Source organism: Armigeres subalbatus, chromosome 1 (genome assembly GCF_024139115.2).
Source record: "Armigeres subalbatus isolate Guangzhou_Male chromosome 1, GZ_Asu_2, whole genome shotgun sequence".
NCBI lineage: Eukaryota > Metazoa > Arthropoda > Insecta > Diptera > Culicidae > Armigeres > Armigeres subalbatus.
In genome coordinates this window covers 155609300-155632726 of record NC_085139.1, presented here as the reverse complement: position 1 = coordinate 155632726, position 23427 = coordinate 155609300, and the positions used below count along the sequence as shown (strand labels likewise).

The window sequence follows — 23427 nt, the reverse complement described above, 5'->3', positions numbered from 1 at the left end:
TGTTGCCAGAATAATTTGAATTAATTTGAACGAAATGTTGAAATGTGTTGAAGGGTGGCAATGTGCTGTAGAAGTGGGTGATCATTTCAAAACTTGTAATATTTAAAACCAATTTATAAAAAAAAAATTCAACTATTGTTGTTTTATTGTTTTCAATTGTTATTTTATCATTATAATAAATCAATAGAATATTCTTAAATTGTATTTTTTTGAACTCAAGGCAAGATTATATCATTAACAAGTCAGGAAAAATGCATCGTTTGTTTCGTTTTTTGATGCGCAAAACAAAACACAAGAAACAATAAATATATTATAAAATGTATTGTTAACGTTTAAAATTATTGTGATTTTTAAGTAAGTACAATAAAGGTTCTCTACAACCGTGGGAATTCTACATTAAAGGCACCATAGATTGTATTGTTTGACATACAACCTATGGTATTTTAATGGGTTAAGCCATACAAGGTACTGTAAATTTTTATCCGGGTGGTTCAATATGGGGAAAATGGGGTAATATGCACCTCCGAGGCAAAGCGACCTTTTGGCATTTTTGATAACATTTTCGGCCGTTTTTCTAGACTATTTAATATAGCGCATGTAGTTCAAATCTCAAACTACCAATCCAGTAGCAAACACTCTTCAAAATATGCCTGGAATATCGCTAAAAATGTCAAAAGGTCGTTTTGCCTCGGGGGTGCATTTTACCCCAGTTACCCCTACTATATATTTGGTTTTACGTAGTTTACGTCGAGCGGTCATGTCTTGTATACAACCCCAAGAGTTTTTTCTTCATAGATTTTATATTCTGTGGGAAATTAATTGAAAATAAAAGAAATGATTTCTGATGGTCACTTTAGCCTAAAGTATTAAGTTAATCCTTCATGCCCTACAAATTTCAGCCATAAAAGAGCTTCAAGTTAGTGGTAATTCTGTATCGATTGACTTGTAGCTGAACCTCTCTGTCTGTACTGAATTTTTCTCTTACCGCCATCATCGTCGTTTACAAAGTCAATATTGACGGGACTGAATGTTTTTGAATTCAATTAAGATACTCACCGGCTCCGACGTGCTATTGGTTCATCAAACAGCAATTGAAAATTGCTTTTCGCTAAAAAAATGTTTCCAATTCCCTCTATGTGCGGTGGTAGGTCATAGCTGGGTGGTGCGGATAGAATCGATTTAGTTGTCAAACTGAAGCCAAAATTTTCTATTGTGCCGGAGCCAAACATTGAAGATTGTGGTTATGTTCGTTTCTGATGTAATATTGAGAAGTATTGTTATTATTTTGGGAAAAAATAAAAATTAACTTTGTTTGAGTTTTGTATTCTTTGTAACAAATATTCTCACATTATAAATATTTCGAGTGGAAACATAGTGGGAATGCAACTAAAAAGCACTCGTTACGAAATTTCACGAGATTCAGTAGCTGATTGGAGCATGAATGTATGTAAATAATAGTGAAGTCATGTAGAGTCTAGCGCATTTGTGCGCTCTCATGCAGCGTGGAAAGAGAAATTCGAAGAGCGGGAAATGTTTGACAGCCAAGTAACTGCAAAATAATTTTGTTTATGGGAGTGATTTCAAAATATCCCTCTGCTCGCTTGAGCGTAGAAAAGCGGCTCTATCCGCAGTACCCAGGGTCATAGGATGGATTTTTTCTCCGTCGACAACGTTAACGCACGCTTCGGGATGCCGGCAGCATGGTAGAGTAGATTAATTAGTGAACAATGAGATGCATCGCGAATTTAATAGAAGGGAAAATCACAGAGCATGTAGGGGAACTGTTCCGATCTCCATCTCACTGTACATATATCCATCTCATCGCTAAACAAAGAAATACGGCACCAAATTCGTCGCTTCTTTTTGTCAACATGCGTGCTCACTGCTGAAAAAAATCACAAAAATATTGCCGATTTCACCAATTTGAAGAGTTATGTGTAGATTGTGATTTGCCCGCTTCTTTTTCTCACACTCACTCTCATTTCGGGTTGATCGATTTTTGTTACTGAAATTTACCCAATTATAACCCATTACTGGTTAGTCACATGTAAGCGTGTACACTAAATCGATTCCCGCCATGATTTGACATCTATTTGTTTTCAGATTGAGCAATCACACACAAATATTATACACGGAAAATCAAACTTTTTTGAGTGTATTGAGTGTGAGAAAAAGATGACTGTGAGAAAAAAATCTCGCAAAACTCTTATAAAGTGCAAAAAGCGCAATAATAAACAAACACAATTCCTTTCCATTGCTTTGTTTTTGATGGGATGGAAATAGGAGCTATGAGATGAAGTGGCGAACCGTTCCCCTACGACTTTTTCGTTGAATTTGTGGCGATGAAATGTAATGTTTTATTGTTAACATAGGGGAACTGTACCGGTTTTGACCATGTTCCTAATTTGGCCAATTTTGTGAATAACTCCAAAAATAAAGCAATTCACGAGGGTTTTATTAGTTCCATCATAAGATATATCCCTCACGGTTCAACGCTGCTTTTAACTGATCGATTATTTTGGAAAAATATGTATTTTCCAGGGTTGGCCAAATTAGGCCCTAAGTTGGCCAAAACCGGTGCACTTCCCCTATTGAAAATTACAAGCATTTGGCAGTTTAATGTTGTATGGTGAAGAAGAAACAGAAAGGATGATATTCAAAAAAAATGCACGGGAAAGCATAAGTAAAAAATTGTGGAACTTATTTCAAAAATTCAGACAAAAACTTAATTAAAAACGGTTAGAAGTACGGGGTCGGAAATTTCCTATATTGTATAACAACTACACCATTTCGATTTAAAATTTCATTCAGTGATATTGCACTTAATAGAAATTGCCGACCCCGAACTGCAAACTATTTTTAATAAAATTGCTTCTGGAATTTTTTTTCGTATTCTTCCCGGAACATTTTTTCGGGTAGGGACGCGGCAGGTATTTTCGTCTGTTCGTCATAGTCTCGAAAACCAATATAAGATACACTTTTTCACAAACTCATCCGTACCAATTGGTAAGCTCAGGACAAACGTTCTGCTATAATGGAGCTCTAGCAAATGTACGTTGCTTTTGTTGGTTTTAGCCCCTACGACGATAAACGGAAATACCTGCCGTGTCCCTATTATCTTTCTGTTTCTTCTTCTTCATGCAGCGTTTATTCGCCAATAGAGTTAACTTTACTCATTATCACTGTCACCCAAGAGCTATTGGTTTGTAATGCATTACTCTTTGTTACCAATCAATCAAAGTACACTCTGAAATTTGCATGGCAAATGCTGGGTAAAGCGTACCATTGGTACCGTGTACCTGAAGGAATAAAATAGACCCCATTTTGCGGTCCTTAGCCTCTTAACCAGCAACTCCTATCCCTACCTCCTCGAAGATCGGGTAACCAACCCCGGTGGGAACTATGGTCGTATGCTGACAAGGAAGGGAGGATTTGCTCCTCTCCGGAGGTGCAAATCTGATCAAAGGTCTGTTCTCCATGTTAGGAGAGGCTCACAACAGCGTCTGTTCTCCATGTTAGGGGCGGCTGATCATCGTCCGAGTGCAAGCGAGGAACTCTAAGCAAAACTGTGCACACCATGCTGCATCGTGTCAGCATCGAGAATGCTGCCTCTTCAACGCGGTAAGGTAGTCTACCGAAGATTCTACAGTTACCACGAAATGCAAAAGTAGAGCAAACGGATTGATTCAACGTTGTGGGTGCGGCCTCTCAGGAGCGTTCAATTTTTGCTGAGTGTTGAGAATGAAGGGCACATTCTTCAAGTATAGTCTGATCAGCATTTATGCCCCAACGAACGATAAGCCTGATGACGTGAAGGATGAGTTATGTGACGTTTCTATCGTCCGCTTCAACCTACGATAGGGTTACCAACTACCATCTCACAAGGTTTATAGGAGCCTACGGAGAGTGTCCAACACACGATGTAAAGATTGTCATAGCGGATGCAAATGTGCAGATCGGATGATAAAGTTTCTTTCGCCCTGTCGTTGGTACGGAGAGCCTTCATTCCGCTACCAACGATAATGGTCTTTTTTTTCTTCCTGGGCAATGGAGGGGGAATCTGCTCAACAGACATCCTGGGTTGTCCAGGAAGTGCGGGGTTAGGGGCCACCTCCAACAGCAAACGAGGGAGGCAGGACTGCATCCCCGACCCGCTAAACCGTTTCAATTGCCGCCAAGCCCATCGTCCCTTCGGTACAACCAGAAAGTAATGCTTCAGAGGGGGGCCAGTGCATAACGCACCCTCGAGGTTAGCTGCGTGTCCTTGCAGCATCGAACATCGTGACTTGCTTTTTTAGAAGAAGACCATGGTATCGTGTCAGCGCATTGCCGGCTTTCCAGGTGGCCTTATCACGTTCTATGTCCTCGGAAGGTAATATTATATATTATATGTAGGAAGGGTCGACTTCGCGCCTGCTTCCCTCTGCACGACTGGTATCAAGAATGATGATGCCGCGTGCACCCCAAATTGACTTTTCTGCGATAGGGCCTATTCGCCAGCACACAGAGGGACTTGCCGACGCGGTGCCTACGCCTGCCCCAGCCTTGACGAGGATCCCTTTCCGCCCTCGGGCTCGGAACCCGCCCGGTTGACCGACGAAGCGAAAGCGACGATACCATGTTGTTCTTCACGCGGCCACTTGTTCGATAAAAGGATCGAGTTCGACCACAGGGCACCGGTATGACCCATGAAGCCGACTCCGAACCCTTGGACCACCTCTTATTTGCGCCTGAACTAGCCATTCCTCGAGTCCACGCGCCACCTTCTGTTTAGCTCCGAGTCGATTTGGACGATAGCCGATAAAACGGCGTTCCAGCCAACTTCATCTTTACACATCCTCCGGACTAGGTTGTCCGGGGTAGTGTCCAGACCACATGTGGCAAGCATGTGGTCACGCATTGTGCGAAAACGCGGGCACACGAACAACACGTGTTCCGCCATTTCCTCTAAGCCTGCGCACACCGGACAGTCGGGCGAGGCCGAGTGTCCGAACCGGTGTAGGTACTGTCTGAAGCAACCATGGCCTGTTAGGACCTGGGTCAGGTGGAAAGTGATTTCCCCATGGCGCCTCTTGACCCACGTACCTATCTCCGGTATCAACCTATGTGTCCCAGAGTCTATTATATATAGAGTTACGCAAAGAGTGAAGCCAAATCTACCTATTGAACTGTCAAACCGTCTACCTATCGAGCAAAGTAAACAAATGATTGTTGGTAAGGCGGAAGTATTGTTATCGCCTGATGATTATTATGGCGAATTAAAACTCATGAATTGAAATGTATTAGATTTATTCTAGAAACAGCTTCAAAAAACTTCAATACACCCCCAATAAAGTTGCAACAAGAATCTCACGTGTTTGCACCCTGTGGTGACTTTGGTTATCGAATTAAAAAGCTTTAGAAGTGATCACTCCCGTGAAGTCACTTGAAGGGTTGAACAAAAATGAAAGTTTTCAACATAATAACAAGAGCTTCATTCAGAACAAGAGTAAGAAGATCCTCTTTGCGCAACTCTATATAATAGACTCTGATGTGTCCATCTACCCTTAGTGGAACTGTCCCACGCACGCTGCCATTTGACCATTGAGGCCAACCTGACAGTCCTACGGATGCCTCTCGTGCCGCGCATTTCGAAGCACTCTATGTCTTCACCAATAACGATGTCAATAGGCATCATACCGGTGATGACGCATCGCGCGACACTGTACGGTACGCGCTCGCAACTCTTAGGCACATGAGCCTATACGTACTTTCTAACTTCGTTCTGTAGCAGTTAATACGCAGGGCAGTGCCCCAAGCAGGCCCCCCATACCTCAGTATGGACAGAGCAACGCTAGCCAGAAGCTTGCGCTTGCTGGTATAAATTGCAGAGCTATTGGACATCATCCGGGACAATGCCACTATAGCCGTGGAGGCACGCTTGCAGGCGTAATTGACGTTGCTACCAAAGGTGAGCTTATCGTCGATCATTACCCCCAAGAGTTTGATGGAGCGTTCAGAGGTGACCGTGCAGTTGCCTGCCCTTATCACCGCTTGTTGCTCCGACTTTCGGTTGTCAACAACAACCACCTCAGTCTTGTGGTGAGCCAGTTCTAATTTCCTGGAACTCATCCACTCCTCCACAATCGATTCGCCGTAGACCTCCAGCGTAATATCGTCAGCGAAGCCGTACGATTACCACCCCCATCGGGAATTTCAACCTCAAGACACCGGCATACATGACGTTTCATAACACTGGACCCAGTATAGAACCTTGTGGAACCCCTGAGGTTATGTCAACGCACTTCCGACCCGCTTCCGTGTCGTATACCAGTACTCGATTCTGGAAGTAGTTTCCGAGAATCTTGTACAGGTACTCGGGAATTCCAAGACGCAGGAGCGCATCTGCAATAGCTGCCCAACTGGCACTATTGAAAGAATTCTTCACGTCGAGAGTCACTACTGCATACTAGCTAACTCCCCTCCTCTTACGCTGGATAGCTCTCTCCGCGGATTTGGTAACCGACAAGATAGCGTCTACGGTCGACTTACCCTTTCGGAAGCCAAACTGGTTACTCGATAGACCATCCGCACCTCCGTGCGTATCGACAACCTGTTGAGGATAATCTTCTCGAGCACCTTCCCCGCCGTATCAAGCAGGCATATTGGTCTATATGCCGACGGATCCCCAGTGGTTTTCCCGCCTTGGCAATAGGACGAAGCTCTGACATTTCCATGCTTCAGGGAAGATTCCCTCGTCCAGGCATATCTGCATGACAGATCTGAACATCTCGGGAGCCTCAGCAATGGCCGCTTTGATGGCCAGGTTCGGAATACCATCCGGTCCTGGCGCCTTACCTACACTATGGGACTCTGCAATCCCCGCAAGCTCCGCTGCAGTTATACTTCCCTCGTCGGCCACCCTGGCCCCTGGCAGCTCCACAAAGGGAGGCCAGGGATTTGGGTCGTGACGTGGGAAGAGCCCCGCGATGATCCTCTCCAGCATCTCGGAGACCCCTCTGTAGGGGCCACCGACCCACGTGTCTTGGCCATTACGACCCTATAGGCGTCACCCCATGGATTCGCGTTGGCACTTTGACACAGGCCCTCGAAGCAGGCTTTTTTGCTTGATCTAATCTCAGTCTTCAGAGCGGCTCTAGCAGCCACGAACGCCACCCGTCGTTCAACACGCTCCTCTTCTGTGCATGCTCGCTGCATCCGCCTCCTTGCCCGTAGGCAGGCGCGGCGCAGGTTCGCAATTGCTTGAGTCCACCAGTAAGCAAGTGGCCTCCCATTCCTAGGGTGGATTTTCCTAGGCATGGTGGCATCGCATGCACGCGAGAGTACTGTTACCAGCTGCTCGTCGCTCAGACCGAGAGTATTGTGCTCGCGGTGGAGCGCTTCCTTAAACACCTCGTCGTTGAAGTATGATGTCTTCCACATACGAGGGCTAGCCCTCGCCCCTTCTTCCATCCGCTGAATGCTGGTCGTATAGTCGATACTGTAGCGAACCGCCAGGTGGTCGCTGTGAGTGTAGCCATCATCTACCCTCTAGTTCGAAATACTCGTTTGGCCAGGGCTCCAGAACGTAACGTCGATAATCGACTCGGCACCGTTCCAGCTGTAGGTACTTTTGGTACCGACATTAGCCAAGTCCTCATCCAACATGGCCAGTGATTCCAGCAGGATCTGCCCCCGTTGATTCTTGGATCGGCTTCCCCATTCCACGGCCCAAGCGTTGAAGTCCCCCGCTATCACCACCGGCCTACGCCCCATCAAGTTAGCCGTCAAACAATCTAGCATTCGACCGAACTGCTCGATCGACCATCGAAGAGGCGCATAGCAGCTGCAGAAGAAGACCCCGTCGATTTTGGCAATGACGAAGCCCTCGTGTGTCGAAGACACCAACTCTTGGACTGGGTATTTCCCCGTTGTCCATATCGCCGCCATTTTAGACCCATCGGTGACCCAATTACCGTTCCTGGCGGGTACCCGGTAAGGATCTGCTATGATGGCGATATCCGTCCCCCATTCAGCAACTGTTTGACACAGCAGTTGCTGGGCTGCATCACAGTGGTTCAGGGGTGCTTGCTGTTCGCAGCTTTGCTGGAACAGATCAAACAGTTGGGAGGGTTCGTGCAGCATTGTGCCTTATGTTCCTCCAATCCGCAGCGTCGACAGAGTTTGCTTCTGTCATGGCCTTTGCAGTCCCATTGCTTGTGCCCCGGTTCCAGGCACTTGAAGCAAACTTCGGGTTGCTCATATATGTCCACAGGGCATACCGACCACCCCACCTTCACGCTGCCTAACTTGACTACCTTGGAGGCGTCCGCTGCAGATAGCCGAACCAATCCGTCCTGTTGAACGAAGGCCAAGTATCAACGTTCAGAGGACCACGCGATGAGTCATGCATCGATGTGACCTTCTGCAGCGCGGAATGGACAAGGGAGCCTGAATGGAAGGTTCATAAGAGGTATACTTTCAGTGACCAACAGGTAGTACGTTTTATGATCAGGTATACCCCCAACAGGACCACAAGGCGGGTCGGGTGTTCACGAGCTGCCTCCAACGATGCCTAGATGAAGGAAACTTCCCAGACCGTTGGAAACGGCAGGAGTTGGTTTTATTGCCTAAGCCCGGGAAACCACTTGGAGATCCTTCGGCATATAGGTCAATTTGCCTACTCGACACGACTGGTAAGTTGCTAGAGAGGGTGATCCTGAATAGATTGCCGGCTTATACAGAGTGTACTGTATAAGCAACAAGTTTGGGTTCCATAAGGGCTGTTCTACTATCGAAGCAATTCGGTCGGTAACGGATCCGGCTAAGATAGCGTGTGGTCTAAATATGCGAGGTATTAGATACTGCGCATTGATTACACTAGATGTAAAAAAATGCATTTTATAACGCAAGCTGGACAGAACAGGATTTTATTGTACGATACTGATGCTTTTCGGCAGTCGATTGAGGTGTCAGCGGGTATTCCACAGGGATCAATCCTCGGTCCGATACTGCGGAGTATCATGTATGACAGAGTATTGCGATTAAATCTCCCGGCCGGTGTGTAAAGATTAACTTGATGCTTCTTTTACGATTAGCAGAGTCGAGGATTGGCTGAACACAAGGAGGTTGGCCTTAACACATCACAAGACGAAAGTCGTAATCGCTATGGGTTGCAGCAAGCGATGATAAGGATAGGAACCTGTAGAGTGAGGTCATTAAAGCATCTGGGCGTGATGATTAACGATAAGCTCAATTTCACGAGCCACGTCGATTATACATGCCAACGGGCTTAATCAACGATAAAGTTCGGAGTCGATAAAGTCCAACGAATCAGCAGTGCATAGTCATTTGCATAGGCTAGTTGCGGGTGTAGCATTATCTTTTATTCGATACGATGTACCAGCAAAGCATAAAGGCCAAGTACAATGTCAAGAAATGCCTTCGACATACTTCTGGAGGTGGATGTGGAATGCTTCAACGATAGGGACTCGGTGCAAGTGCGACGTATCACGAGAGTTACATCGTTGCTTAAATGGTAAAGAGCATAGGACACCGCAATCAAAGGTCGTTGGACCCACAGACTGATTTCGGATGTATTGAGTTGGGTTAATAGGAAGCAGGGTCTCTAGTAGCCTTGCGAGCAAATGCGTAGATTCATGGTCGGTCTAAGATGTATTCGGGTTGGAAACATTTTCGACTCCTTGGGCATAGTGTATCCATTGTACTTGTCCCACAAGATACATACTCCAATGACGGGCATAGAAAAGCTTTCAAATAATAACTGAAGAAATAGAACTAATAGAACACTAAGTTGAAAAACAGGTCATGTTCCAGTTGGAACGTAGAGCTATGGAAGAAGGAGAAGAATAAGAAGAAGAAGAAGAATAAGAAGAAGAAGAGGAAGTAGAAGAAGAAGGCTTGGTCAGATGAACTTCCACCTAACATAGATGTTATCTGCACATGGCCGCTTTAAAGAACCTCTTGCATAGGTTCGGGTTCGCAGATTCTGCGGATTTCCCGGAGTGTGTTGGTGTGGTGGCGGAACATATATATTAGGGTGGCTCAAATTAGTATGGGAAAAACTTTTTTCAAAATTTTTGATGGGCCGCCCTCTTATTCGGTTCTATTTGATGCCCTGATGCTCTGGACAAAATTTCAGCCAAATCGGTCAACGTTTGGGCGGTGCTAAACTCGTTGGAAGTTTATATGCAAAAATGTATGCAGAAACATCCAAAAACAGTAAACTGCAGTTGGACGGCACAACTTACGATGAAGAACCATGATACTCATTCAGATCTTGAAGAATTTAATACAGAATGTCATGCAGAAAACCGCGAGAAGATTAGAGTTTGCCAGGCTAAGTTATTAGCATTTCTCTGAAGTGGGGTTTGAGCAAATTTCGTTTCTTTTACCTTTGAAAAGAAATAAATTCACCCCTACAACACTCCAGTAAAATGCTTATATCTTTGCGTAATGAACTCTAATCTTCTCGCGGTTTTCAGCATAACATTCTGTATTTAATTCTACAAGAACTGAATGAGTATCATGGCTCTTGATAGTAAATTGTGCCGTCCAACTGCAAATCACTGTTTTGGGATGTTTCTGCATACATTTTTGCATATAAACTTCCAACGAGTTTAGCACTGCCCAAACGTTGACCGATTTGCCTGAAATTTTGTCCAGAGCATCAGGGCATCAAATAGAATTGAATAAGAGGGCGGCCCATCAAAAAATTTGAAAAAGTGTTTTTTGGGCCACCCTAATATATATATATATATATGACATGCTGCTTATCAGCGTTATAGATACGACGAATGCGGTGAACATAGCATCGAAACAAATCATGTCAAAGCTGCAGTGGTAGTGGCATATTGAAGAAAACCAACGGCTGCAGTAGATAATACTGTGAGACTGTGAACACTTAGCTCACTCCGGCGACAAACATGTAGCAGGTGGGCTGCAGTGACCCCTGCATGTAAATATAGAGGTCATTGCGGTTCATGCGTGGTAGTTGTTGCCGCGGGGTGCTCTTCTCCAATACGTGAATCTGCGATAGAGACAGTTAGGTTACTATCAATGCTTGCGATCGATGGGGGCGTCTTACAGTCGACGTGTGTTGAACCATCGGCCAACTCCTGTTGCTCAATCCACCCAATTCGCAGGCGTATTTCGCTGATAAGGAGGTGATGATCAAATGCGATATCGGCACTACGTTTATTCAAGGAGGCTTCGTTTCTATTATTGGCTGACGCAAATGTGGTCGATTTTTTTTCCGATAAAGCTGTCACGGTAGACCACTGTAACCTTGTGAACTGATCAACAGGGAAAGAGCAATTCCCCGATCACTATGTCGTTGTAATCACAGAATCCTGTTAACAGCTTTCCAGTGGCACCTATATGAGAGGTCGTAGAGTTCTCTGTATCTTTCAAGGACGTGGCCAGGACAGATCTCGACTGTTGTAGAGTGCCCTGCTTCCATCATAGAAAAAGTGATTAGTCCTAAATCAATATCTGTGGTAACGGATGAAAATGATGCTACTCTCATACAATAGTCTAGGCTTGTACGACCTAGGAATTTGTGCGAATTGCTCAATGCTAATGCTAGGTTCTCTAAGTAGAGAAGGGCTTGATTTATTCCTTATGTTTTGTGATTTTATTTCAGTAGTGAGTTAGCAAAAGGATGCGATTAAAATTGTGCTTCATTTCTTTGTTTCAAGATGAGATGAATTTGTTACAGTGTTACGTGCAGCAATATTTAAGACACATATTTTTCAAGTCAGTCTGATATCCATGTCGATTTCTAATAAGTCTAATAGATGTCCAGATAAAGTTGACAAATATTTGTCATTATGATAAACAGTGGACTAGGTGCTTATGCTGCTGTTTGAACAGCTGCTGATCCCAATAATTTATTATCCTAAAAATAACTTGTCTAGTCTAGTCTTGTAGGTGTATGTGACGTGATTTACATCATCATCTGGATATAGGAACCAAGAAATATTGTAGGCCCGTAAACATCAAACGTGCAACGAATATCGTTACTCACAATAACGACATAAGCAAGGTTGTGAAACAAGGTTGTGTTCAGTATTGTGTGAAAAAGTTGTTATCGTCCACGCTCTTTCATTTCGAGGGAATCTCGCGAAAAAAAATTGATTGCAATAAATCCCCCACACTAACCATGTCACTCTTGCACTATCATGATTGCAGATATGAAAATAAACCTGCGAAGGATTCTGCAGGGCTCGTTTCTATTATCGATGCTGTGTATTCAAAGAAGTTCTGATTGAGCTTGTTAAGAATGGACTGATTGTTGTTGTTAAGAATGGATAGTTATTTTGGATGAGTCCTTCTTGCACGAAGCTGATGAACGATTTGCGATTTTGTCCTACTATCCAAGTAGAGTCTGCTTTCGGTAAAGAGGCCTTAATGACCCTGCAAAATACGTGTGTTGGAGTACTTAAGGCGTAAATAGTTAAGAAAAGATAACGAGAGGCGAATTAAGTCAGAGTCATTCTGCCATATTTAATCTTGAGCCATCCGGCGTGTCCATTATAATACACCTGCTTTGTTCTAAATGTATCAGAAACGCAAGTCGTCGTACATCGCTCACTAATCAACACAGCATATTACCAGGTTAGTTACAGTGCTAAAAACGAAAGCTATAGAAAACATGACGAAAGGAAAATTTGCAAATTTTCCGCTATTTTCGAAATCTGACGAGCAAATTATTGGTGATTATCTTGTTTCGCCACATAATTTCACGCAAAAGCCTTCCACGGAGCATCCCACGGATTTTTTTTATTCAGTGCGACGCGACATCCCACCTTGCGTGGGAGTTGGGCAGTGAGAATGGCGCGAAGTGAAGTGGTTTTAGAATCTACATTAACGAAAGAAAAATAAGATGAAAAATGTGGAAAATGTTAGGGAGGGAGCTTTTGTTCGAATTAGCGTGTAGCCGTTCAATTGGGCTATCGTTGATTATGATTTTGGGGAATTTTATCTTTTTTTGTGGAGATAAAGTGATCAGCATTCCATGAAAATTTTATTGGCTTCACTGTGGGGATTCTTCTTGGCCAGACAATTTTGAATTTCGGTTCAATCATTAGATGTGGGCGTCGTTAGACACAACGTATGATTAGACAACGCGTAGCACCATTACCTCGCGTCTATCAAGCATTAAATTATCGGTCCGTTGTATATTGATTACTAACTTCTCTCTGTATCACCACACAGTGGTTGTGGAATGAGAATCCTCAGGGATGTTTGTGTGACCAACTTCAGAGTTTGATTTTCTACTGAGGATGATATTCTTAGTATAGTGCTAGTTGGCAGTTGGATCTCCAAACATACCTTTAGATATATCATTTCGAAGAATTATTTATTAGTTTGTATACCGGTTTTATCCGCCAATCAAACATAGGTGCCATGTTAGGGTAAGGGAGGTATTTTGGACCACCAGTTCAACGGCTCATATTTTGGACCACTGAGTGCAAATTCCTCTTGGTGGTTCAAAATAAGAGCCCCCGCAAGGTTGGTCCAAAATACATTCTTCACCCTATATGACGAAGCAGGTGTAGTTTTAGCCAGGAAATACGAGAAAAATGTAGGAAGCCCAAACCTCAACCTAATATGCTGTGGTTGAGCACATTTATCGTTGCAAATCTTTATATAAGGACGGTATCGAATATAAGTTATCCACATTATTTTATTCGAATACAATTGGGTAAATTATAGAAATTTATCAAAAATTGCCTAGCAATATATGTTTATTTTGTTTGTTTAGTTTTATGAAAAAGTATAATACTAAATAAATATTGCACTATTCCAACATTTATAAAATTACTTCGTTTTATCAAATTGATTACTTTCTGGTCCAAATTCTGGTCACTTGATGTTTTTATGCGCATCTATAGCGCTTTGCCCCGGTCGAAAAAAGCGCGGTTTTCAATAGTTTGCAGTAGCCATCGAGAAAGTGAAAACAGTGCGTGTGTTATTCGTCGCGAGCAGCAGAGAAAGAATATTTGTTTGATATTTGGTGGATCATGCGCTTGTATTGCGCTTTGCTCCGATTGAGACAAGTGCGACCTTCCATAGTTTGCAGTAGCTATCGGGCAAGTAAGCACAGAGTACTGCGCGTCCGTTCGGTCGTCCAAAACGCGATTCTCCTTAATTTTTATATGTCACTGGGCGTGCATGTTTTAACTTTTTTCTTGTCGCGATACAGCGAATTAGTGTTATTTCCCATCCCATAGATCGCATCACTTACCGAAGTGAATCCAGATAAATTATCCTTTATAACTAAAACGATATCCTATCCCAAGACAATCGTGGAGAAGCAGAGGAGTCGAACTAACAACGAGAGTCGAACTAACAATCCTTCCCTTCCTGTATGACCGTAAGGACGTGGTCGGCGCTGTTATTGACTTTAAATATTTGAGCTCTCGAAACGTTCACATTGAGAATGGGCAGCTAATCCCAAGCCTCATTTATTGTGTTCTCTATACTAAATATTTCGCAAGTTTTAGTCAATCACGGAGTAACAACTACGAATTGTGCGGTCATAATGCTCATGCTCAAATTCCGGTCACTTGATTTTGATTTTTTTCTTTTTTCCGGCAGGTTAGCGAACGTGTAGCAATCCCCAAGCTTGTTGACCTTGAATTTTTATCTTTGTGGGGTGGGTAGCGAAATGCTTGGTCAAATTATCCATCTCGATGACCTTCTTACGGAACTATGTGTCCAAAAATCGAATTTCAATATCACTTTCAATTTGCGTTACATCGGAAACAACAATTTTTCAACAAAGAAAAAAAATCTGATTTGAATCTTAACATATGAATACATCGAATGCTGGATAAAGCGAGCCAATACCTTCATGACCTTCATGCACCTTACTTCCTGACTAGAATCATCCTGACGGCTATCGGCGGCTATCGCAGGGGATGTTTTTGCGCTTTACGCCGGCTTCTTCTTCGGGTTGCAGAAGTGGTCCAATAGTTCCGGTGATGGATGACGTCCTCACTGGCGGTGCCCTTCATACTCGAAGCAGTTGCTTCAGCAGGTTGGCTGAACGAGTGCCGAGGTCGGTCCGACGATTCCGGTTGGCAGAAGACTTAAGGTTCACCGGCGCCCCGACGACCCGAGGTCAAACACTGCTCACTGCGCTGGATTTTCCTCCGATCCGACCCTTCAAGTCAGGATTATCACTCATAAAGAATGTGCTCCAGTCTAATCTGTTGTACTTATCAATGACAAGGTTGGGATCGACATGTTTGTAGTCACGATAGTAAATTTCATGAGCTAAAGATACATTTGTGAGGTCAAGAGACATAAACATTAAATCATGATGAGAAATATTGGGAACACTGATCTGTCCAAATTTAAGAATGTTCTCGATACTATTCGTAATAACCAAGTCAAGCTGAGAGCAGCATTGCGAATAGAAAAATGTCGGCTCTTGTCCAACGTTTTTTAAACCATGAGCATATAATATTTCCAAAAACCACTCAGTTTTCAAGCTTTTCCTGCAAAGGTTGTAATGAGACTCCTGCTTGAACTTTACGACCTCAGGGCAAATCGGGGATCAATGAATTAATTGGCACTTACCTGTATACTTAAAACCTCACAATCGTAGTCACTAGTCTTCTTTTTCTAATAAAAGTTATTCAGCTTATGATGCAAGCTTAGTTTATTAGGAAGATCAAAAAAATATGAAACGAGCGAGATGAAAACTTAGTTTGTACTTTTCTATTTAAACTCAAACTAATAAACAACCATGCGCAGAAAAAAAATCGTTGGCTAGCATAGATGCGGCCGATCGTTGGGCGCCTTCGCAGGTCCCTCGTCGACTGGTCGGCCGTCAGGAGATTTCAAGGGAATATAGCGTTGGGCTATATAGCTATTCACGTACCTGTGTGGTGTTCTCGTAGGTACTGAACCAGAGAGGCACCGTTCGGCTTTCTGATATGGATGTGGAGAGTCGATCGTTGTCTGGTAGCACTGGCAGCAGGATAATCCGTTCGATGGATGAGGAGATAGTAGCGGCGATCCGCGGCCGAGGTAGGTCGAGAGTCTACCACAGCACACACGGTGAGATATGCCACTTTGTTGAGGTACCGGAGGCTGCTCCAGTGTGGGTGAGGCTGGTTTCACTGCACTGTATCGCAGCGGTGGGGTATCGCCCGAGACGAGGTGGACAGCGGCGATCCGCGGCCGAGATAGTATGGGAATCACCACGGCACACACGGGGAGAAATTCCGCTTCACGTTCCATGTGTATTCGGGAGAGCGATGTTGGACGTATCTGAGCAATCCCGAACACTATCGACGAAGCGAGATGGTAGATACACTTGGTGCCAGATCACGCGGTTTCATCCACCAAAACGGGGTGGGTATCGTTCTTCGAAATAACTATTCGTCGAAGGGTGCTTATTCGGGGGCGACATTTCGACCCTCGGGTGACTAGGCCGTATGGAGACGGACGGCTTGGAATCCGGAAGTCTTTTTCCCGTTTTTTAGGTCACTTTCACCACTTCAAGTGTGCCGTTTGGTATATCGGCTCTTCTATCCAAAATGGATAACTTCACATGCAAAAAAACTTGACTTTTCTCGATCTTTGATTACCGGCGAACAATCCCCAATCCACATGTTCCCAAGCCTTTTATACTCCGCTTGCTCCAGATTTTACGGTACTCATTCTCCTTGGACTCTAGCCGTTTGCCCATTTCCGCCGTGAACTCAGATGCCATGTTTCAGCACTCCCAATACCGCAGCCGTTTGTAGATCGCTGATGACTTCAAATTGACGGTTGGAGTTAGTAGCTGACCTGTCTAGGGGATTAGTTTTAGAAACCTGAGAGTGGGTCGGCGCTTTTGTTAGTAGTCCTAGCTAGAACAAAAATTAATAGATAATTTACGGTGTGGCCTTTATCGTAATCTTTTCTTCGAACAGCTATTAATTTCTGTTTGATATTAATTTTAGATTTCACTATGTTACTTAAAAATTCAGTTTTATAATATGGATGAATGCAAGATTTGCCCTGTAATGATAAGAAAACCAAAAGCACCACTCTCACTTCCATGCACGGTAGTCTAACCATATCTTGACTGAGATCCGAACCCTTCACCATCGTACATCCAGTAAGAGACCGGGAACGAATCGCATGAACAAGCCGGCAACATCACATGCCTGTGTTAGAGTAGCGTACATGGGTAGTATAGTGTTCGAATTTAAAAGATGAATTTGAGTCAGTGTAGAGTTCGCTATAAAATATATGAATCTTGTCTACCAACACCAATGTGATTCAATCGAGGAATTATTGTTACAAATATGCAAAACTTATAAAAGATTAAAGAAGCCATGAGAGAGCCTCTTTTGGCTATTAGCTATCGACTTATCAACAAGTGTTTATCATCAGTCTGTTTAAGAAAACCCCTAGAAAAACCCATCTACTGGTATTCTCCACTTCACTACTTTGTTCATTCGTTGGTTGCACCTCCCCAGTCGGATACTACAATTTGGCGACGAGACAACCGGACATCAAAGAACTATAGTCGAAGGTAAAGGCTGTCAGTTGTATGGCAGTTCAGTACAAGGACAGAAGGCTTCGCGGTAAGATCGATTCGGGTGTGTTCGACGGGGAAAATCATCAACCTTTAAGTTTGCGGAGTTATTTTTTTTTCTCTCCAAAAAAAATCTGGTAATCTTTAGTTCGTGAATTTAAAGTAAGTAGATTGCTTGAACTAGTGGATTTGGTAGTGTGAATCATTTTATTTGTTAAAAAGAAAAACTGTGTGGATCAGTGACTGTGGCAAACAAAATTTCTACAATCCGCCATTTTGCTTAGATGCATTGATTCTTATGAAGAAAAGCTTTGTTCTATTCTTAACACGACATTCAGCTGAAGAATTAATTGATTAAGATTGTTTTTTTCTATATAATTATTCAGTTGGTCTGGTAGTGTTTGAAATCCGGTGGCGTCCTACGAACACCTGGTCGGGTAATTAAATCGACGTCATTATACACAGTGCTACACAAAACCAGCGAAATCAATTATCAGCAGTGAAGGGTGCCCTTGCAGGCAGTTATCAGCCTATCCGTAGGCAGAACAAAGGATACAAGCCAGCAGTAAGATATCCACGTTTCTACAGCAGTGAACGAGGCCATCGCTCCTTGTTGTTTCATCGACGGATTGGTTGGTGAGTTGGCAGATTAACCGGTGAGTTTTTCACGATTCGTTTAATAAGCCAGGAACAATAGTGTGCTCATAGAATTTTTTTTTTTTGTGATTTTCTTTCACGCGACTGTGATCTACATATTTTAATACCTGTATTGCAAAACTCTTTACTGCATTGTTTTCGAACTTGCCTTTGTGTATGTAATTAATTCATTTTTCTGGTCTTTGTTGGCTTCTTTTGTCACATTTCTATACATCAGATTGGGCTTTCTGAATAATGTCTTTATCGGGCATGGCCACAATGATTGAGCCATATAGAAAGGGGTCGTCGTTTTGTGATTGGGTAGATCGACTTGCTTATTGCTTTGAAGCTAATGGTGTTGCTGATGAAATGAAGAAAGCGCATTTAATCACACTGGGGGGACCAGTAATGTATACAGAACTTAAATTGTTGTATCCAAATGGAGCTTTATCCACAGCTGCTTATGCGGATATTGTAGCAAAATTGAAGGCGCGACTCGACAAAGTAGAGCCAGATGTGATACAACGTGCCCAATTTAATTCAAGGATTAGACAACCCGGAGAAACCTTAGAAGATTTTGTGTTGGCATTAAAACTTCAAGCCGAATTTTGTGGCTTCGGCGATTTTAAAAATATGGCATTAAGGGATCGCATAGTAGCGGGTGTTAATGACAAAGCCCTCCAACAACGGCTGCTCAATGAAGATAAGCTGACGTTGGAGACGGCTGAAAAGATTATAACAACGTGGCAGATAGCCGAAACTAACGCTAAAGTTTTGGGAAATAGGGAAACTGCTTGGGATCACATAGCTGCTTTGAAAACAGCGGACCCTAACACCACGGGGACAGCAATGAGAAAACTAGCTGCAACATTTGAATTGAGCAAACAGGGTGAGCATTCGAGAGGTCCTATTAAAAGTCGTTTGGGCTTTAGACAGTCGCCAGGGCGTCAGGGATATTATCAGAGACAACAAAATGTATGGCGCAGACCGAGACCGTTGCAGTTGGAAGATTGGGGAAATCAGGACCACAGAAGAACAGCACGTTTCTCAAATTTCACGTGTGACTACTGTGGCATAAAAGGACACATAAAAAGGCGCTGTTTCAAATTGAAAAATTTGAAAAGGAATGCTGTAAATATGGTAGAGACCCCGAAGCCTGTTTCATCGGTGGACGACGATATGCAGGATTTGATAAATAGAATGACTATGAAGGACTCGGATACGGAGGAAGAAGACATGGATGAAGGTGAGAACGAATTAAAAAACTTTGAATGCATGAATATTACATCGATTAACAAAATAAATAACCCGTGTGTGTATTAGAGTTAACTATTGACAAGCAAATGCTTAGTATGGAAATCGATTGTGGGTCCGCAGTCTCTGTGATAAATAAACGACAATATTTTTCTAAATTTGACAAGCCTTTACATAAATGCAATAAAAATTTAGTGGTAGTAAATGGATCCAAATTAGACGTTCTTGGAGAAGCAATGGTTGCGGTTAAATTCAAGGGAAAAGAGTGGTGTTTAAAATTAATAGTTTTGAATTGTGATAATGATTTCATACCGTTGTTGGGCCGGACTTGGCTGGACACTTTATTTCCGAAATGGAGAAATTTTTTTTCGAATTGTGCAGTGATTAATAGTATGGTTACCGATAGCAATGATACAGTGGTTAATGAATTAAAACAACAGTTCTCCAATGTTTTTGTGAAAGATTTTTCAACTCCAATCGTAGGTTTTAAAGCTGAGTTAGTATTAAAGACTGAAGTCCCTATTTTTAAAAAGGCATACGATGTACCATACAGGTTGAGGGACAAAGTTGACGAATATTTGAACAAATTAGAAAAAGAAAAAGTTATAACCCCTATTCAAACTAGCGAGTGGGCTTCACCAGTCATAATTGTTATTAAAAAAAATAATCAAATTAGACTGGTGATAGATTGTAAAGTGTCTATAAACAAAATGATAATTCCCAACACATATCCATTGCCAATTGCACAAGATGTGTATGCAAGATTGGCAGGATGTAAGCTGTTTTGCGCCCTTGACCTCGAAGGTGCATATACTCAGCTAGAGCTTACAGATAGGTCAAAAAAAATTATGGTTATTAATACACCTACTTACAATAGATTACCGCAAGGGGCTTCATCGAGTGCTGCTATATTTCAGCAGATAATGGATCAAATTCTACATGGTATTGAAGGAGTTTATTGTTATTTAGATGATGTGCTAATTGCCGGAAAGAATTATGAAGAATGTGTTTTTAAATTGCATGAAGTTTTGAAAAGGCTATCGAAGGCAAATATCAAGGTAAACCTAGATAAATGTAAATTTTTTGTGAAAGAACTTGATTTCCTAGGACATGTGATTAGCCAGGATGGACTACGGCCATGTCCCGACAAAATTTCTACAATTAAGAGTGCAAAGGTGCCACAAAATGTTACTGAGTTGAAGTCTTATTTGGGGCTAATTAATTATTATCAAAATTTATACCAAATCTCTCTGCAAAACTGTATTATTTATACAATTTATTGAAAAAGATGTGAAATTTGTTTGGGATAGTAAATGTAATCAAGCTTTCGAGGATTCTAAAAACGCACTTCTGGCAACTGATTTACTTGAGTTTTATGACCCGAACAAACCATTAGTAGTTGTATCTGATGCTTCAGGATATGGTCTTGGAGGAGTAATTGCTCACATAGTAGATGGACTGGAGAAACCTATAAGTTTCACCTCCTTTTCTCTTGATAAATGTCAAAAATCGTACCCTATTCTTCATTTGGAGGCTCTAGCCTTAGTATGTACCATTAAAAAATTTCATAAATACCTCTACGGAAAGTTTTTCTCAGTTTATACAGATCATAAGCCGTTAGTAGGCATTTTTGGGAAAGAAGGCAAAAATTCAATGTTTGTTACTAGACTTCAGAGATTTATTTTAGATTTGTCCATTTATGACTTTGAGATAAATTACCGCCCATCTGCCAAAATGGGAAACGCGGATTTCTGTTCTCGTTTCCCCTTACCTCAATTGATTCCAAAAGAGATATCTGCTAATTTTGTTGGAAGTATCAATTTCAGTAAAGATGTTCCCTTAGACCACACGAGAATTGCTACTGCAACCAAAAATGATAATTTTTTGTCGAAAATACTTTTTTTCATAAGAAATGGTTGGCCGGAAAGGATAGAGAAGCATTTTTCTGGAGTTTTTGCAAATCAACATGAATTGGAAATAATAGATGACTGCCTACTATATCAAAACCGAGTGATGATTCCCGAAGACTTACAACAAGCGGTTTTGAAACTGCTCCATGGGAATCACGCAGGGATCGTAAAAATGAAGAGACTTGCAAGGCAGTCAGTCTACTGGTTGGGTATTAATTCACACATAGAAGATTTTGTAAAAAAATGTGATGAGTGCAATAGTATGGCGGTTATTCCGAAGCATAGAATTGAATCTGAATGGATTCCAACAACTAGACCGTTTAGTAGGGTTCATGTGGACTTTTTTCATTTTTCCGCCCATACCTTTTTACTAATAGTTGATAGCTACTCAAAGTGGGTAGAGATAGAATGGATGAAGAGAGGCACCGATTGTGAGAAAGTACTTAAGAAACTGGTGGCGTTTTTCGCCAGATTCGGCCTACCGGATGTGCTGGTCTCGGATGGTGGTCCTCCATTCAATTCAGCTTCATTTATATTTTTTCTCGCAAAACAAGGTATCAAGATATTCAAGAGCCCTCCTTATCATCCAGCCAGCAACGGTCAGGCGGAGAGATTTGTGAGAACGGTGAAGGACGTGTTGAAGAAATTTCTACTGGATCCTGAGCATTGCGAATTAGATCTAGAAGATCAGATCAACTTATTTTTGATCAATTATAGGAATAATTCATTGACGATGGATGGACATTTTCCATCCGAAAAAGTGTTTGCCTATTTACCAAAGACATTAATTGACCTCCTAAATCCCAAAAGGCATTATAAAAAACTTTTAATAAAATCAACTGATACCCCTAATGAGGATAACCAAATAAAATTTGGTTCTAAGAGAATACTGAGAGATCCTCTTGGTGATCTGATGGAGGGTGACGTGATCTGGTATCAGAATCATAAGCCTACCCATCCGGCTAAATGGCTAAAGGCAATTTTCCTAAAACAAATCTCCAAAAACTTATTCCAGGTGCAAATTGGAAACGTCATAGCCACGGCGCACAGGACGCAAATTAGGATATCGGAAGCTCCACGAATAGAAATGCGCCCAAATATGGTGGTACCCAGCCGAAGACCTGTAGCTGCAACCGATGAGCCTAACGAGTTTGTGTGCAATCCAATGGATCGATTAGATGGGTGTAATAGTGATAACAATAACAAGAAAAAAGCAACTTCTGTTAAAAGGAAAAAACCTGCCGACTGGGTGGATCAATCACCTCGGCGTTCTAAAAGAGTAAGAAAAGAAAGAAGAGATAATGCTTTTGTATACATTAAGTGATTTGAATTGTTTTTCTGATAACCAATAAGAGTAAACTTGAGAGGAAATATTTTTCCTATCGAATAAGAAAAAAAAAGTGTTCTGAATAAAAGTTTAGAGTCAAACTGAAGAAAGAATTAACTAATTTCGAGTTAGGGTAAGAAACAGCTAAACGGTGGAGGAGTTATAGTGTTCGAATTTAAAAGATGAATTTGAGTCAGTGTAGAGTTCGCTATAAAATATATGAATCTTGTCTACCAACACCAATGTGATTCAATCGAGGAATTATTGTTACAAATATGCAAAACTTATAAAAGATTAAAGAAGCCATGAGAGCCCTCTCTTTGGCTATTAGCTATCGACTTATCAACAAGTGTTTATCATCAGTCTGTTCAAGATTTATCCCTAAAGGGCTAATTTGATGTCTCTTTTATGTTTTATAACGAGTATATATAGTTTGGTCCAAAGGTACAGAATGTCACGTGTCATTGGAATGACATTTTACCTCACACACATCAGATTACATTTTCACAGCAATGTCTTGTTAGACAAAGTTGTAGGCACATTTCATTTCATTTATTTAGTTAACATCTAAACAGATAACACTGAATCAACAATTTGACGCCACAATGCACGGTTCGAGGCCGCATCTCTCCATCCTCGGATACGCCCCACGCTCGCCAAGTCGTAGGCACATTTAGGCACATTAAATTCGTCATACCTCATGAATTGATTTCCAGCATCTGAAAAAAAAATCTTGGAAAATTATACAAATGAAT

At 42.1% G+C, this 23427-nt stretch overlaps 1 protein-coding gene across 1 annotated transcript; it reads left to right on the top strand.

The window, feature by feature from the left end:
- Nucleotides 1-17359: 17359 nt before the first annotated feature.
- On the top strand, nucleotides 17360-22967 carry LOC134207707 (uncharacterized). Its single transcript, XM_062683526.1, has 4 exons — nucleotides 17360-17542; nucleotides 17932-18201; nucleotides 18420-19427; nucleotides 22361-22967. Exons 3-4 carry the CDS (start codon nucleotides 18437-18439, stop codon nucleotides 22405-22407), a joined length of 1038 nt encoding a protein of 345 aa, XP_062539510.1. The 5' UTR covers nucleotides 17360-17542; nucleotides 17932-18201; nucleotides 18420-18436; the 3' UTR covers nucleotides 22408-22967.
- The last annotated feature ends 460 nt before the right edge of the window (nucleotides 22968-23427 follow it).

What these genes read in the sequence shown, in the direction of transcription:
- LOC134207707 (XM_062683526.1), top strand. Translation starts at nt 18,437, where the DNA reads ATGTCTTTATCGGGCATGGCCACAATGATTGAGCCATATAGAAAGGGG. An exon ending in GGAAGAAGACATGGATGAAG is followed by an intron (nt 19,428 to 22,360) that starts GTGAGAACGAAT and finishes AACTTATTCCAG; the next exon opens with GTGCAAATTGGAAACGTCAT.